General features: G+C 38.9%; 1 protein-coding gene across 3 annotated transcripts in view; it reads right to left on the reverse strand.

The window, feature by feature from the left end:
* WWOX (WW domain containing oxidoreductase) overlaps positions 1-13,500 on the reverse strand; it is a 567,948-nt gene that overhangs the window by 130,904 nt on the left and 423,544 nt on the right. Inside the window, exon 9 of one of the 3 annotated variants that reach the window (XM_088135995.1) lies at positions 9,678-9,864. The exons of the other annotated variants lie outside the window; for them this stretch is intronic. Coding sequence (XP_087992121.1) covers positions 9,850-9,864 — 15 coding nt within the window. The 3' untranslated portion in view covers positions 9,678-9,849. Of the gene's footprint in view, positions 1-9,677; positions 9,865-13,500 lie in introns of those variants that run through there. 3 annotated transcript variants of the gene reach the window in all.

Consider the following 13,500-nt stretch of genomic DNA (forward strand, 5'->3'; position numbering starts at 1 on the left):
ACTGCAATGCAGGTGTGGGCTTTAAATGGGTATTTGAGGAGAATAGGTTTCAAAGATATTTTATTCATTTACTTGATCTGATTTATATCCCACTTTCATTTTGTACAACTCAAGGCAGCATACGTAGTATAAATAAAAATATATGTATGTATGCTTGTGAATGTATATTCTAGGACTTTTTAAAAATATGCAGAAAATGTATTTTAATTTCTGTGCCTGCATAGGGCCTTTTTTTCAGCAATGTCCCCTCACACAAATGAATCTGTAAATAAGGCAGGACTTATTTGTGTGTGTCCAATTCAACCTAATTAGAAGAGTCCTGTTGAAGTTTCAGAATCTTAGCTTGGCCAATTACTATATTTATATTTTCTCTGAGGTCTTCAACAATAAGTAGCTGGATCTGAACCTCTAATTTCCCACAATGCTCTTAATATATTATTACTCCTGTGATTACAGTTTCACCAAGCCTAGAATGGAGGATTCTCAGAGAGCTCTTCTCTGAGGATCTGAGATGATTCTGGTTAATCAAAAACCTGCACAAAACTCCATTTTTGGATAGATGTACAGTGGTTAGTAGAATGCCTCTACTAACAAACTTTTCGGGTTACGACCAGTTCTGGCCGCAAAAATTTACCTCGATGTGCGAACTCCGCCTCGGGGTACGGTCATTTTTCTGCCCTGACACGTGGTCCGCGGACATTTTTGTGCCCCTGACACGTGGTCCCCGGCCGTTTTTCCACCGCGCCGCGCCGCACCCGGCCGTTTTTGTGCCACGCCGCGCCCGGCCGTTTTCCCGCCCCTGACGTGTGGTCCACGGACGCCAGAACGGATTAATGGTAATTACATTGAACCTTATGGGAAAATTTGCCTCGGGGTGCGACCAAATTTGGAGGGCGGAACAGATTAACCGGATTTACATTGAACCCTATGGGGACATTTCCTTCGGGTTACGACCAACTCGGGATACGCCCAGGGTCACGGAATGGATTAAGTTCATATCCTGAGGTACCACTGTATCTGGGGGGGAAAAGCATGCATTTCCAAAATTTGCATACAAAAAAGCAACTGCTTGATTTGTTTGCATTTTCTTAAAAGATATAAAATATATATTTGTATAAAAAAGCTTACACTTCAAAGGAATTACATTTTTTAAAAACTTGCACTGGACAAAATGTATGTGACAAAGAACATTAGAGAAATTTGCATTAAGAAAGAGGTATCTTGGGAATTCACATCTACAACTATGTACCTTTAGAAAAGTGTATATAACAGTTCTGTATCTTAGGGAAGATAACACATAAAAGCATCCAGTTGTTTTTATTTTTTTAAATGGATCTTTAATTTTTTTTTTTTTAATGCAGTTTCCAGAATACTGCCTTACTAACTACCATGCATTCTCCTCTTGATTTGGGAACCACAACATGCATAAATACAAAACCAGCATTACAGGAGTAAAGTTGATTTGTATGCTGAACAATACTTTTAGGGTAGTTGCACAGAAATTCAGCAGTGGCATGTACGAGAAAAGAGAAATGGACAAAAATAAATACAAGAATGCTTCCAAATCACCAAAGGCAGATCTGGCCTATGTCAGTGGCTGTGAAGCTAGCCCAAAGTTTGGAAAAATGGAAGGAGGGGAGGCAACCTAGATGGAAAGAAAATTAATAAGCAGGAGACACTTTAGAGTATAATTATCAGAAAGAAAACACTTTGTTTAGCATACTTTATGCTAATGGTGGGCTAGTAAGGCCCACTGTGCATAATTTAGCCAAAGAACTGGTACAACGTTTTTATACATACACAGATAAGATATATGTTTACAGGTATGAGAGAAGAAAAAAAAAGAAGTAGAAGAACAAAACACAGGAGAGATCATAATAAGCACACATGAACTCTGAAGGCCTAATTGCATCACGGGGGAGGTTAAACAGTTACTGCTGATTCAAGTAGAAAATTGGGGTAATTTGTAAACAGGTAGATCTCCTTCTCCAGGTGCACCACTATGTGCGCAGAGAGAACAGTGGAGAAGGGGATCAAAAGGTCTCCATCCATCCAGATGTTATGCCTCAGCATTTTTAACCCTCAATTCCAAATATTTCATTCATTTTGTTTATTTTAAAAAAAGTCCACTGCAGTGTGTGTGTGTATAGATAGATATAGATATATAGATATAGATATTAAACGTATCTCCTTGCAGGAGAAAAGCAAGAAAAACCCTTTGAAATGGGTGTTCATTTTGTAGCTCAGGTGGGTTGTGTTGTCATTTTCTGGGAAGAGAATCCAGCCCCTTCTTCTGTTTAAACGTTGTAAGTAACCAGTTTTCTTCAAATAGTTCCTTTCTCCACAGGGATTGTCGTCATCATCATCATCACCATGGTTGAGCTGGCCTTACGCTTCTTGTTTTATTGTTCTTACAGTACAATATTTGATTTTTAGAATTTTGTGTGCACTATTCTGAGAGCCTTTATGGATGAAAGTTGTCAAGATCTTTTTAAGATTCTGGGAGACTATTAATATAGTCCTTCTCCTTCTTCCCCCTTCCATTTTTTTGTCTACTTGAGTCAGTGGCTGAGGAAACAGGAATGTGTGGAAACACCAAGAAAATGAAAACAATTCTTGAGATTATACTTTATCAGATAAATTTACTTCCTTGAATGAAAGTCTTGATCTGTCTGAATTCCATGGGGAGAAATCCTCCCGCCCCAAATCCTGAAGGCAGTTGTAATGAATAATAAAGCAGTATAATAAATATGGGTCTGATCCTTAAAAAAAAAAAAAAAGCTTGTCTTAAATTCTTATCACCGCTGTCATTTTTTCACATCTGCCAAGACAGCAGCTGTGACCATGTGAAGGAATGCTGCTTCTTTTCTATACAGGTCTTGTATACTGAATGTGTAGAGACGGCAGGGTTTTGATCATATGGTCATGGCATATCATGGCTCCCCCCGCCCCTTGCTGATGCCTTTGCATCTTTGCAGTTCCGTATTCCCAACAGCCAGTCAAATGGAGCAAAGAAGAAAAAATGCATGTATAGATAGTCCAAGGATGTATGGTAAATTAGAACACCTTTTAATTTGTCCTAAGTACATTTTACTGTTTTAAAATGTTGTATTTGCATTTCTTGACCTCTCCATTAGTCTAATCTCCACAGGCATGTGTCAGCCTTACCAGTTAGACCAGACAGGAAACACAACCAGATGAGCTAATTCTACTTTATTGTAAGGCTACATTAACAGAATCTTGCAAATCTGAAAGTACAGTTCTCTCCTCCTACTCTGTCTCCTTTATAGCCCAAGAAACTAGGGATGGTCCCTTCTGAACCTCTTGCCCCACCCACTATCCAGCTGCAGACTATGCTGTCTCTTATCTGACCATTCCCTAGATAGCAAGCATCTGGGCCTTATCTCCCAAGGTCATTCCCACATACCATTACATCATGTACTATAATAAACTGACTATATATTATGGTAGAAGGAATACAATATGATATCAGAAGCATGCAGAAGCAGGGTGCATCTTTTAGGGGCAACTCTATGTTTCTATTTTTTTTTTCTGCCCCCTAACCTTTGAGAGTTTGTTATAGTACTTATTGATGTCTTTGTTAGTTTTATATCTATCCTTTCCTCCAAGCATACATAACACCTCCAATTTTCTTACAGCAGCTCTGTGTGATAGGTTGTCCTGAGAAAGAGTGGATGAGTAAAAAAACACCCAGTGAGTTTTTGAGGCTGAGAGTGAACTTAAGCAAGGGTCTCCCTGGTCCTAGTCCAAAATCTTAACTGCTACAGCACACTGGAAAAATTTAGAGAAATCAGCCACCTAACTCTTCCACCAAACATTTGGTGGAGAATTTCAGAGGCCATTTCTATCCATCGTAGAAAAAAACATACTTCCTACTTGTACTGGTTCTGTTTCCTCCACTAAACCCATCTAACTGTATTATCCAGTGTGGATCTGGTGCTTCTGCTTCTTCAAAAGTCAAATCTAGCCCAACCTGGTCCTGCTGTGGATGTAACAAAGCAATTAGGTATGACGCCAAATTCATCTTGGCCCTGATTGAGCCACCATGACTCTAGTGACAAAGTTTTCTGGTCTTGAAGGCTATGGAGATAGTCTGGAGAGAACTGCTACAGCTTCCAGGTGAAAAGGATTAGTCAGTTGGGGCAAAGCAAAGCAAAGCATATCTTTAAAATAATAATAAAAATAGAAATAGAAATCCCCACTGGTATTAACATGGATTTGCATCAGCTCTCATTAACTGGAAGCCCTGATTTTTTTAGGAAAACAGCGATGACTGGAAGTGATCACAAGCGTGTGTCATCATCTGATACCAGAGTGCTTTCCCACAATACTGCAGAAGAAAGGTCACACATGGGAAGAAATGGAGACTGCAGAGGATGGACTGCACCTCTCTGAATTCCTCTTCATTATTTATGGCTGTAAAGATTTGGTGCTCTGGAATCAGCAGCATTAAAAGGTATTTTAATTTGAGCTATAACTCTTTTTTCTGCTTTCAGCAATTGACAAGCTTCTGGAATAAACATTCATTTGGGAGTGCCAGATTAAGGAAAACGAAGAGAGGAAGGAAAACAAAGCTGACACTGTCTGGCTCCTTCTCCACCCTACGCCCTGCAATAAATATATAAATAAATACATTCTTCCTGGACAATCCTTGCACAATCTTCTGCCCACTTAAACAGTATGAGTTTGATTAACTGCAGATGTACTCCCCGGCTTACATATGTGGCTAATTTGCTCCGAATTTCCATGCTGCATTATAATGCTAATGATCACTAATAACAGACAAACCCACAGTTTATTGAGTAACTAATTGGAGACATTATTATTTTCACTCTATGACAGAAGATAGGGATGGCCAATTCAAGCTGGCCGATAGGATAAATAATGTGTAAATCAATCTTTGGGGGCAATGTGATCTGCTTCTTTGAAAATGATAGGGATTGATTGGCAGAGAGCGGGACCGTGTTTGCCAGTATTGCTAGGAAATAATTCAATCCATCTATTCAATAATGCTATGTTCAGGAGGCAAAAGGTCACTCTTGCAAGAAAGTTTCATTCTACTGAAAGTTTGATATTTGTCCACCTCCCTTACTCTCCCTCGTAACTGGACCCTGCCCACAGAGGTCATCCTTCTTCCACCTGGTGCACTTCAGATAGTTGGACCATAATTCCTAGTATGGTCTATAAGCACAGGCTTCAGGCAAATGGAGGGAATGGAGATATTTCACCACCTCTGCTGAGACCAGTTCTCATTCTGAAATGGACTTGCTTTTTCTTTTGTCTCGCTCTCTTTCTTCTTGTGGGTCCTGCCATTTTGAACACACCGGATCCCCTTTTGAGGACCCCCTCAAAGAGAAAGAGTGCAGAAGGAAATAACCCCTTGGATCTCCAAATAGTTTCACTCTGAATCCTTTCCCCATGATCTCTTCAACAACCTCTTCCTTTTCCCTTTACCAACTTGAATTAGAGTTTTTGCTTCAGTTGCATCTTGCCTTTCCAGCAGAAGGTGCTAAGCAGAATATATATTTCTGCATTTTATCCTAATACTCTACTGGGATAGGCTAGATCAAGAGGCAGTGCTTGGCTCATCCAAAGCTGACTAAGGATTTGAATTTGGCCCTGCACAATCTAGTCCTGTGTCTCAACCATTTGGGGGAGAGATGACAACATGTTAGGTGATGACATTATCATGTAAATGACATGAATTATGTAATAATGTCATATCATGTTACATAATTGCTGTTTGTATATCATTGTGGCTTAGGGGTGCTGATGTGCACAATGATAAAGCAGAAAAATGCAGGGAGCAGGAGAAAAGATTAAAAACAACAACAGCAGCCTTAGACAAAGCCTAACTAGAAGGTGAAACAAATTTAAAGATGGTCTCTGGTGAACTTTCTCAGAGAAGAAGATAGCTTCTTATGGATAGAACTTAGTTCAGGAATCAGGACTTTCATTCTTAATCTTCTAATATTAAAAGCATCCTTTTCAGAATTTATTTGCAAATAAGTTGTAAGAAATATTTTGTGCCTTGTAAACACTAGCTGAGCCAAAAGAGAAGAGCTAGGTTGGAGATTCACAAACTAAACAAAATCAGCATATGTGACAGTCAGAATTATGTGATTATTCCTGTAGGAAGGGTTTGGCATTGGCTCAGAATGAGGCTGCCAGAATATTTTTTCACTGCCATTATTTTATTCATTTAATAACGTGTTCAAAATAGTGAAATTCTGTATCATATGAAACAACACATCAATTATACCATGCCTTGCATTTCAAATACTAAATAGAAGCAATTCATTCAGTCCATAGTCTTCTCATAAATCAAACATGCATTTTTCAGAACCATCCCAGGTAACCCAAATTCATTTAATCACTGCTTTCTTGCACAAATAAATAGTTTTTTTCTGATAAATATTTCAGCATCTGCACAATTCTTATCTGTAAAGGTAGACTTGAAGAATTCAACTGGACTAAATAAGGCCAACAACCTCTTCAGTCTTTCAAAGTATTCTCAAATGCTTCCTGAAGACAAGGTTTGGCTCACTCAAAAATGTGAGGAAATTCATCATCAATACTTCTATGCCCTTCCCCTGAAAAAGCACCCCACAAATCAGTGTAATGACTGAAGTCCTCGTGATTCTTAATATTTGCTTGTATTTTTAATTGAAGTTATTCATAGGCAAGCAAATTCCCAAAATAGCTTAAGCTCTACACAAAATCAACACTTAATTAAAGATATGTGATTCTCTGCTTGTAGTTCTGCTCAGATTCCAGGGTCTTCCTTTTATATAGAGGTGGAGATATAGATGTTAGACTGCTTCTCTCATCATCCTTTTCAACTCTTTTCAATAGCCATGGCAGTGGGGACTGATAGGAGCGGCTATTTAGAGGAATGAGCAAGCAATTCCATACGCACTGCATGTATGTTCTCTGTAATACCCTAAGATCAGATAAGTAAACTTTAGCAGGGGGAATGGGACAGAAAAAAAACTTATGGAATTGCTCATCTTTGATCTAAACATTTTTGCAAGGTTGGTTTCTTGGAAAACACTGCCCAGTTATAGCTTTATGCCTCAAACAAAGCAATCTGAGGTTGTAAATTGATTTATCTTGTTGATTCCATAATGCTGGGAACTAAGCTTTCTGTTTTCTGAAATTAAAAATGATTTGGCAGGTGAACATTCTAAGAAATGTCTATCTTTACATACTATTGTCCACACCTTCTCCAGGTCATGGTCCAGGTGGTTCCCATGTATCTTTTCAGGAAAAAAAAAATCTGAGAAATTTTTCACCAGGTAACAGGGGACATTATGGAGTGCAACGACCACTGGTTTATATATGCCATCTCCTCAACATGTTTCTACATCAGAACATAGGATGACCATCTGTGAACCTGTTGAAAGAATGATGGGAAATTTCTAGGTTCAAAAAGCAGAAAAATTTTCTTTTCTGCCTGGCAGTCCCATAATACAGTACTATAGTTTAATATTCATGCTTCATTCTATCCTTCGAATTTATTGGCATGAAGAAAAATCAAAATGGGAAGTTTGTAGTGTTTTCTTGTTCTTTTGAAAAATGCATCAAAGCTGTATCCAATAAACAGACATCAGTAACTACTTCCAAAGTTTGCTTCAACCCATAGCAAAGCCTCATACTACCCTGATTTACAACCACTTGTGAATCCCACTTCTGGGCTTTCTTCCAAGGTTCTACACAGGTTGCAGAGTTACTTGTTTACTTGTATCCATGAGTATCTATGTGTTGTGTGGATTTCAAAGCTCTCCAAGCATCCACAAAGCTGGATTAATTGTTGAGGCCTACACCCAACTGCCTGGCTCTGAACATTCAGTAGGTGGAGCTAGCCCTGCATAAACAGTTGAATTCAAGATTGTAGAGAATTTTGTTTAATTAGTGTTGATGGTTTGGTACACCCCCAGTACCTGAAAGCTGCAAAATGTTCTACTAGTCTCTTTGAGAATCATCAAGGTAAGGGATTTTGAGAGGGTCCAGTGCAGTTTGCTTCAGTTCTTACTTCTGGAAGGGGTCACATCCAGTATGGCCAACAGTTTTCATTCAAGTCAACAGAACTAATTAATTAAAATGTAGTACCAAACATTATTGCAGTATTTGAAGCTTCCCACACATTCCTGCTTGCTGGATCACTGACTTCAATGAACGAAAGCAACGGAAAAATTGTATTTGTATAATGTGAGAAAAAAGGGGGTCTTAAATCAACATTCTACACCCCCCCCAACCCTCTGGTCCTTTCAGGATCTTAGGGTAATTTATAAGCTGATGACTTCCACTACTTGCTTTTCCTTTTTTAGAACCAACCAACCTTATCCTCCATTCTCTCTTCCCACATACTAATAAATTGGCCCAGCTGATCATGGGAATTGTGATAATTATTTCTTGTATATTTTACCGCACATCAACATTGGCCTTCCTGTAAATGCAGAGAAATGTGATGGGGGGGGGGGATTAGTGAAAAACATGGATGGTAGATACGTCCAACCATCCAATGGGGACTCCATTATCTGAGATAGGAGAAGTATCTATTTTTGGGCCTCAATTTCCCATCTCCTGTCGCATAGCTTAGTTCCACTTGAAACAGTTGCCCTACAATAAGGTTGTATCAAGGCTTTGGGATGGGTGGTTCACCATTAACTCACCATCTTTCTGGATTGGCTGCCTTAGACATTCCTTTTATCTCCTGAGTAGGCATTTAAGTGATTTAGACTTTATAGGATTACCCTTAAGGCAGAGAATAAGCATCCCAGCTTCCTTAACTCTAAGCAACCTCCTCAGTTGAGTACATGAACTTCATCTCAGCTTGGGCCATTTCTTATATTTCTATTCTGTTATCAAGAAATTGCTCTTGAACAATCTAGCTCTTATAATAACCTACCTCCTGGGAGGGAATTCTGGAAAAATTATCAGAGAGTTGGTTCTGTTGACCCCAGGCCCGGGGTACAATTGGTAGCAAATTTACACCTGCCTTTGTAAACGGGTCCCCAAAGCAGGTTTACTAGTTATACCACTTGATCATAGGAATTAGGGCCATGAACATGTACATGAAAACTGAGGACCTCATTTTTATTCTCATAAACATGCTGGCCACAATTAGCACATATACAAAAAGTCCAGCCTCCAATGACTATGGATGGATGGATGGATGGATGGATGGATGGAAGGAAGGAAGGAAGGAAGGAAGGAAGGAAGGAAGGAAATCTATGAATTTAATATGAGCAGTATAATTTTAATGCTACTAAATAATCCTTTTATGGCAGGTAACATAGTGCTATTAACGTTGAAAAATTGAATTAAAATTAACTGGAGTTTTAGTGATGCTAGGATGTTGGAATTAGAATTGAGAAGGTTGTTAATTATATTTGCAGGACAGATAATTAAAATATCACTTTCTTTAAAAGACAGTGGTTCAACAGAGGAAGCGCGCTCTCTCTCTCTCTCTCTCACACACACACACACATACACACATATAAAACCTTTTGTCTTTATACAAGAGAGACCTCCTCTCCATATTTTATTGCTGAAAATTCAACAATTGCATGATGAATAAAAGAAGAAATAGCACCAGAAAGAGAAGTGAATTTTTTCAGATGCACGTTTCAGTGTCTAATTGGAGTTTATTGTTGAAGCTGGATGCTGGGGAGCAAAGGAAAGAGCCATAGGGGTAAACAGGCAAGCAGGTAACAGTCTTTACTTACTGCTTCATGTTAATTAGGCTTTGTTTGCATTCATGAGGCATCTAAGTCCTATGTCCAGCTTCACAGTTATTCCAATCCCATGCTAGAAGTGGGGGTTTCAAACGGATAGCACCTTTAAAACCAGAAACAGAGAGTTGAAGAAGGCTCTTTACAACTGTGATAGAAGTTGCGGGACTGGATCTCCTTGAAATGAGCTTCTTGCTGCCCTAGGTCTTCCTGGTAAGGGATGTGTTGGCATGGACAAAAATGTTAAATTTAAATTTATTCAGTTTCTCCTTTCCAAACCTAAGTTCCTTCCTTCTCTTCCCTCATTTTCAAGCATATTTCTCCTAATATACATATTTTAATGCACATATTTCCTAATATATAGGTCTTTCCCCACAGGAGATACTTCCTAATGCAGGCAGTCCCCAGGCTATGCAAACCCTGCCTTACATAAGCCTGTTGTTAAGTGGAAGGTGCAAAATCAGTGACCGCCATTTCCCACATGTATGTGGTACACAATCCAATGTACTGAAAAATCAGCATATTTAGTCAAGGGTTCCTGGAAGAGTTCCCCTGCATAACAAGGGGATTGCCTGCATAACCCATTTTTACAAATGTGATTTATAAGGCAGCATTTAGAAATATATGGAGATTTCTGTATATTCATGTTCTGATTTGTAGGCTGAAAAATTAGGAATTAGGTCATCTTGCAATAAGAATTGAAATAATGCTCAGAATCCTGCTCCTTACTGGTTTATTCTTGTAGATTTCTTGGGTATGACTCCAGTCCCAGTAACCTGGCGTGGATTCCCAATTCAAATTCTAGCGACTTGAACATTTTTGATACCAGCATACTTTCATAGTTCAAACAAACTTAATAACTGCATTATTTATTTATTGAGACCTAATATCACAGTAATTTTGGATGGAACATAATTTGATGAAAACTCAGCATGAACGAAATGTTCAAAGTTCTAATGAAACTTGGGGAGTGCGTATTTGATTGCTAGAGAGTCAGGACTTGTTAACACACACTTTGGGCCTTTTGGAGCTTTAGAAAGTACACATTGGGATATATTGATTGTAGAGTTTCTGTAATCAATGCATTTTAATTTAACCGGTGCATGGTGTCTACAAGTACTCTCTAACCCCATAACAATTACCTATGCAACATAGGTACAAGGTCAGCTAAATGTTCACAGAATGTCCCAGTTGTCCTTTTTTTTCCTTTTTAATCAACCCAAATGACAAACATTATCCAGAGCACGGAAAATTGCCCACTCTCCAGGTCAGGAAACCTAAAAGGAAAGTTATGGATTTGGGCTTTTCCTTTTGCTATATGGCACATTGTGCAGTAGTAAGGAGGAATGGCTGGCATGCATTCAGCTTCTTTGTGGTCAAGTCTACAGAGGCATCTTAACCTGTCACAGCTAATGGGTTTTGCTATGGATGCCAAAATGTAACATGTTCAGAGCATTTGAAGAAGGGGGCATTAGAAGCATCTAAAGTGTTGGAAATCTCACAGGCATTTTTTAAAGCCACTATATTTGTTTGATTGTTTGTTTCAGAAACTCTGCAAACACTAGAGGAAATCAAATCTAATGAAGTAGTAATGAAGTAACTGGATTTAGGGTGGGGGAGAAGAGAGAAAGGAGAACCACAGAAGTTTTCCCAAGTAATACAAAATCATTACAATGTCCTGCCAGACATGCATTTTTAAATGATAGCTGTAATAATGGAAAATTAGACTCCATTATTTATTCATAGCCTTGTTCATGCTGGTCTCCATATAGGGCAGCCCACTTTTTATAAATAGTATCTTTGAGAGTGATGACTCTTTGGAGGGTGGATAAATGTAATGTCCAAAACAATTATTGTCTGTCTCAACAGGAAATTGTCTGTCCCAAAATCCACTGGAGAAACCAAAGAGTAACACAGAAGTCCCCAATGTATTTTGCCCAATGGGTACATGTAGACTTTTGAGAATGTTTCTGAAAATTACTATTTGGAAACCATAGTTAAAAAGCGTACTTGACTAGACATGCCTCTGGCCTGAACCAGCAGCTAAAGTCAGTATCTTTAATTTAGCCCTAGCAGATAAAATAGGTTTCATTTTATAGATCTATAAAAGTCTTCAGTTGATCGCTGGTTGTTTATTTAGAGAAAGGAAAAGGAAAGGAATGCTCAGTAGTGGGACTGCTAAAAACTACTTTCAAAATTTAAAAACACAAGTTAACATTTTGGTTACTATTGCTCTACTATATAAACAATGAACTATAATTTAACTCCAGAATGGAATCAATAACTATGACTCGTGAGAGACTGAACAGGAAGTATTGAATATGTAAAAACTTGGTAAAAAAATCAAGATTAAGGTATTAGTATCTGCAAGTTAAAAGGCCAATTACATTTCTCCATGATTCAACAGTGCTTGCGTACAAGCACACACCTTTACAGACAGGCATGTGTATGCACACTGACACATACTAAATTGTTGCTGTTGTTGTTATGCTTGTTTAATTTTTTTAAGCGTGTCATTGATTGGGTTAACATAATTTGTATTTTACTTGCATTGACCCCACCCCCCCAAGCCCTTTTGGAACAGGATCGCATGTCATCGGTTTGAGTTATACTAAAGCAGCTTTGAGCCATTCATAAACAATGGAAGTGCAGGACACACATGTGTACATGTGTGCATACTTATGGATAAATAAACCTTTTTATGTGGGAAGGCAACCTTTATTCTGAAACCTTTTTGTCCAACGCCCATTGGAGAAGCTACATGTGTGTGTATAATCAGCAGATTCCTTTTAATTTTTTGCTCAAGCCATGCTGAATGAAACACAGTAAGTAGCCATCTAGAAAGGATCTGTTTGGATCTTAGTCACGGAAAGGTCCAGGACCAGCATGGCAGAATGGTCTCCTCTTGGATGCCCTACTAACCCGAATGGCTCAGAAGTCAGCATCTTCTCAGGCTTCCACACAGCATTTCCCTCTAGTGACGCACAGACTCGTGTCAGAGAAAGCTCTCTTTTAAAATGACAACAGGATGGTGAACTTAAATGCAAAACAAAATTATGGAGTAGCGGTGTCTGCACCATGCAGTTATGCTAAAGTGCGTACCTGAACCATTTCAAATGTTAAATCAGTTTGGTGCATTGGTGCCTTGAGAGGAATTTCCCTTATTTAGTTATTTTTACTGGCAGAGTTTACTTGCAGCTGGTAACTTGAATGTTCTATATGTATGCAGTCTTTCTACAGAGTCAAGAATGCATCCAGATTTCAAGTAAGGGAATAAACAAAAGATTCTGTGCTGTACCTCTATCCTAAAGAGGATCCCTAGCCAAAACTGTTACTTGGCAGCAGTGAGCACCACCTAAGAAGTGCCAGGCTGCACCATTTAGTGTGTGTGTGTGCACGTGCACGCGCGCCTTCAAGTCAGTGTTCACTCCTGGCGGCTGCCTGAAAAAGTCCCTGCAATTTTCTTGGCAAGATTTTTGGAAGTGGCTTGCTATTTCCTTCTTCCTAGGGCTGAGACAAAGTGACTGGACCAAGATCACCCAGCTGGCTTCGTGCCTAAGATGGGACTAGAACTCATGGTCTCCCGGTTTCTGGCCTGGTGCCTTAACTAACCATTACACCCAACTGGCTCATCGAATTTAGTAGCCATTTTAAATCCCACAGGGAACATCAATGATGTCCTTGTTCCTTTGGTGGTCCCTCTATCTAACTAGACTTATTCCTAAATAGATTTAGATAATTA

Source organism: Python bivittatus, unplaced genomic scaffold (genome assembly GCF_059951505.1).
Source record: "Python bivittatus isolate LINGU-HERP-01145 unplaced genomic scaffold, Pbiv_v1 ctg000190_np1212, whole genome shotgun sequence".
Classification (NCBI taxonomy): Eukaryota; Metazoa; Chordata; class Lepidosauria; order Squamata; family Pythonidae; genus Python; species Python bivittatus.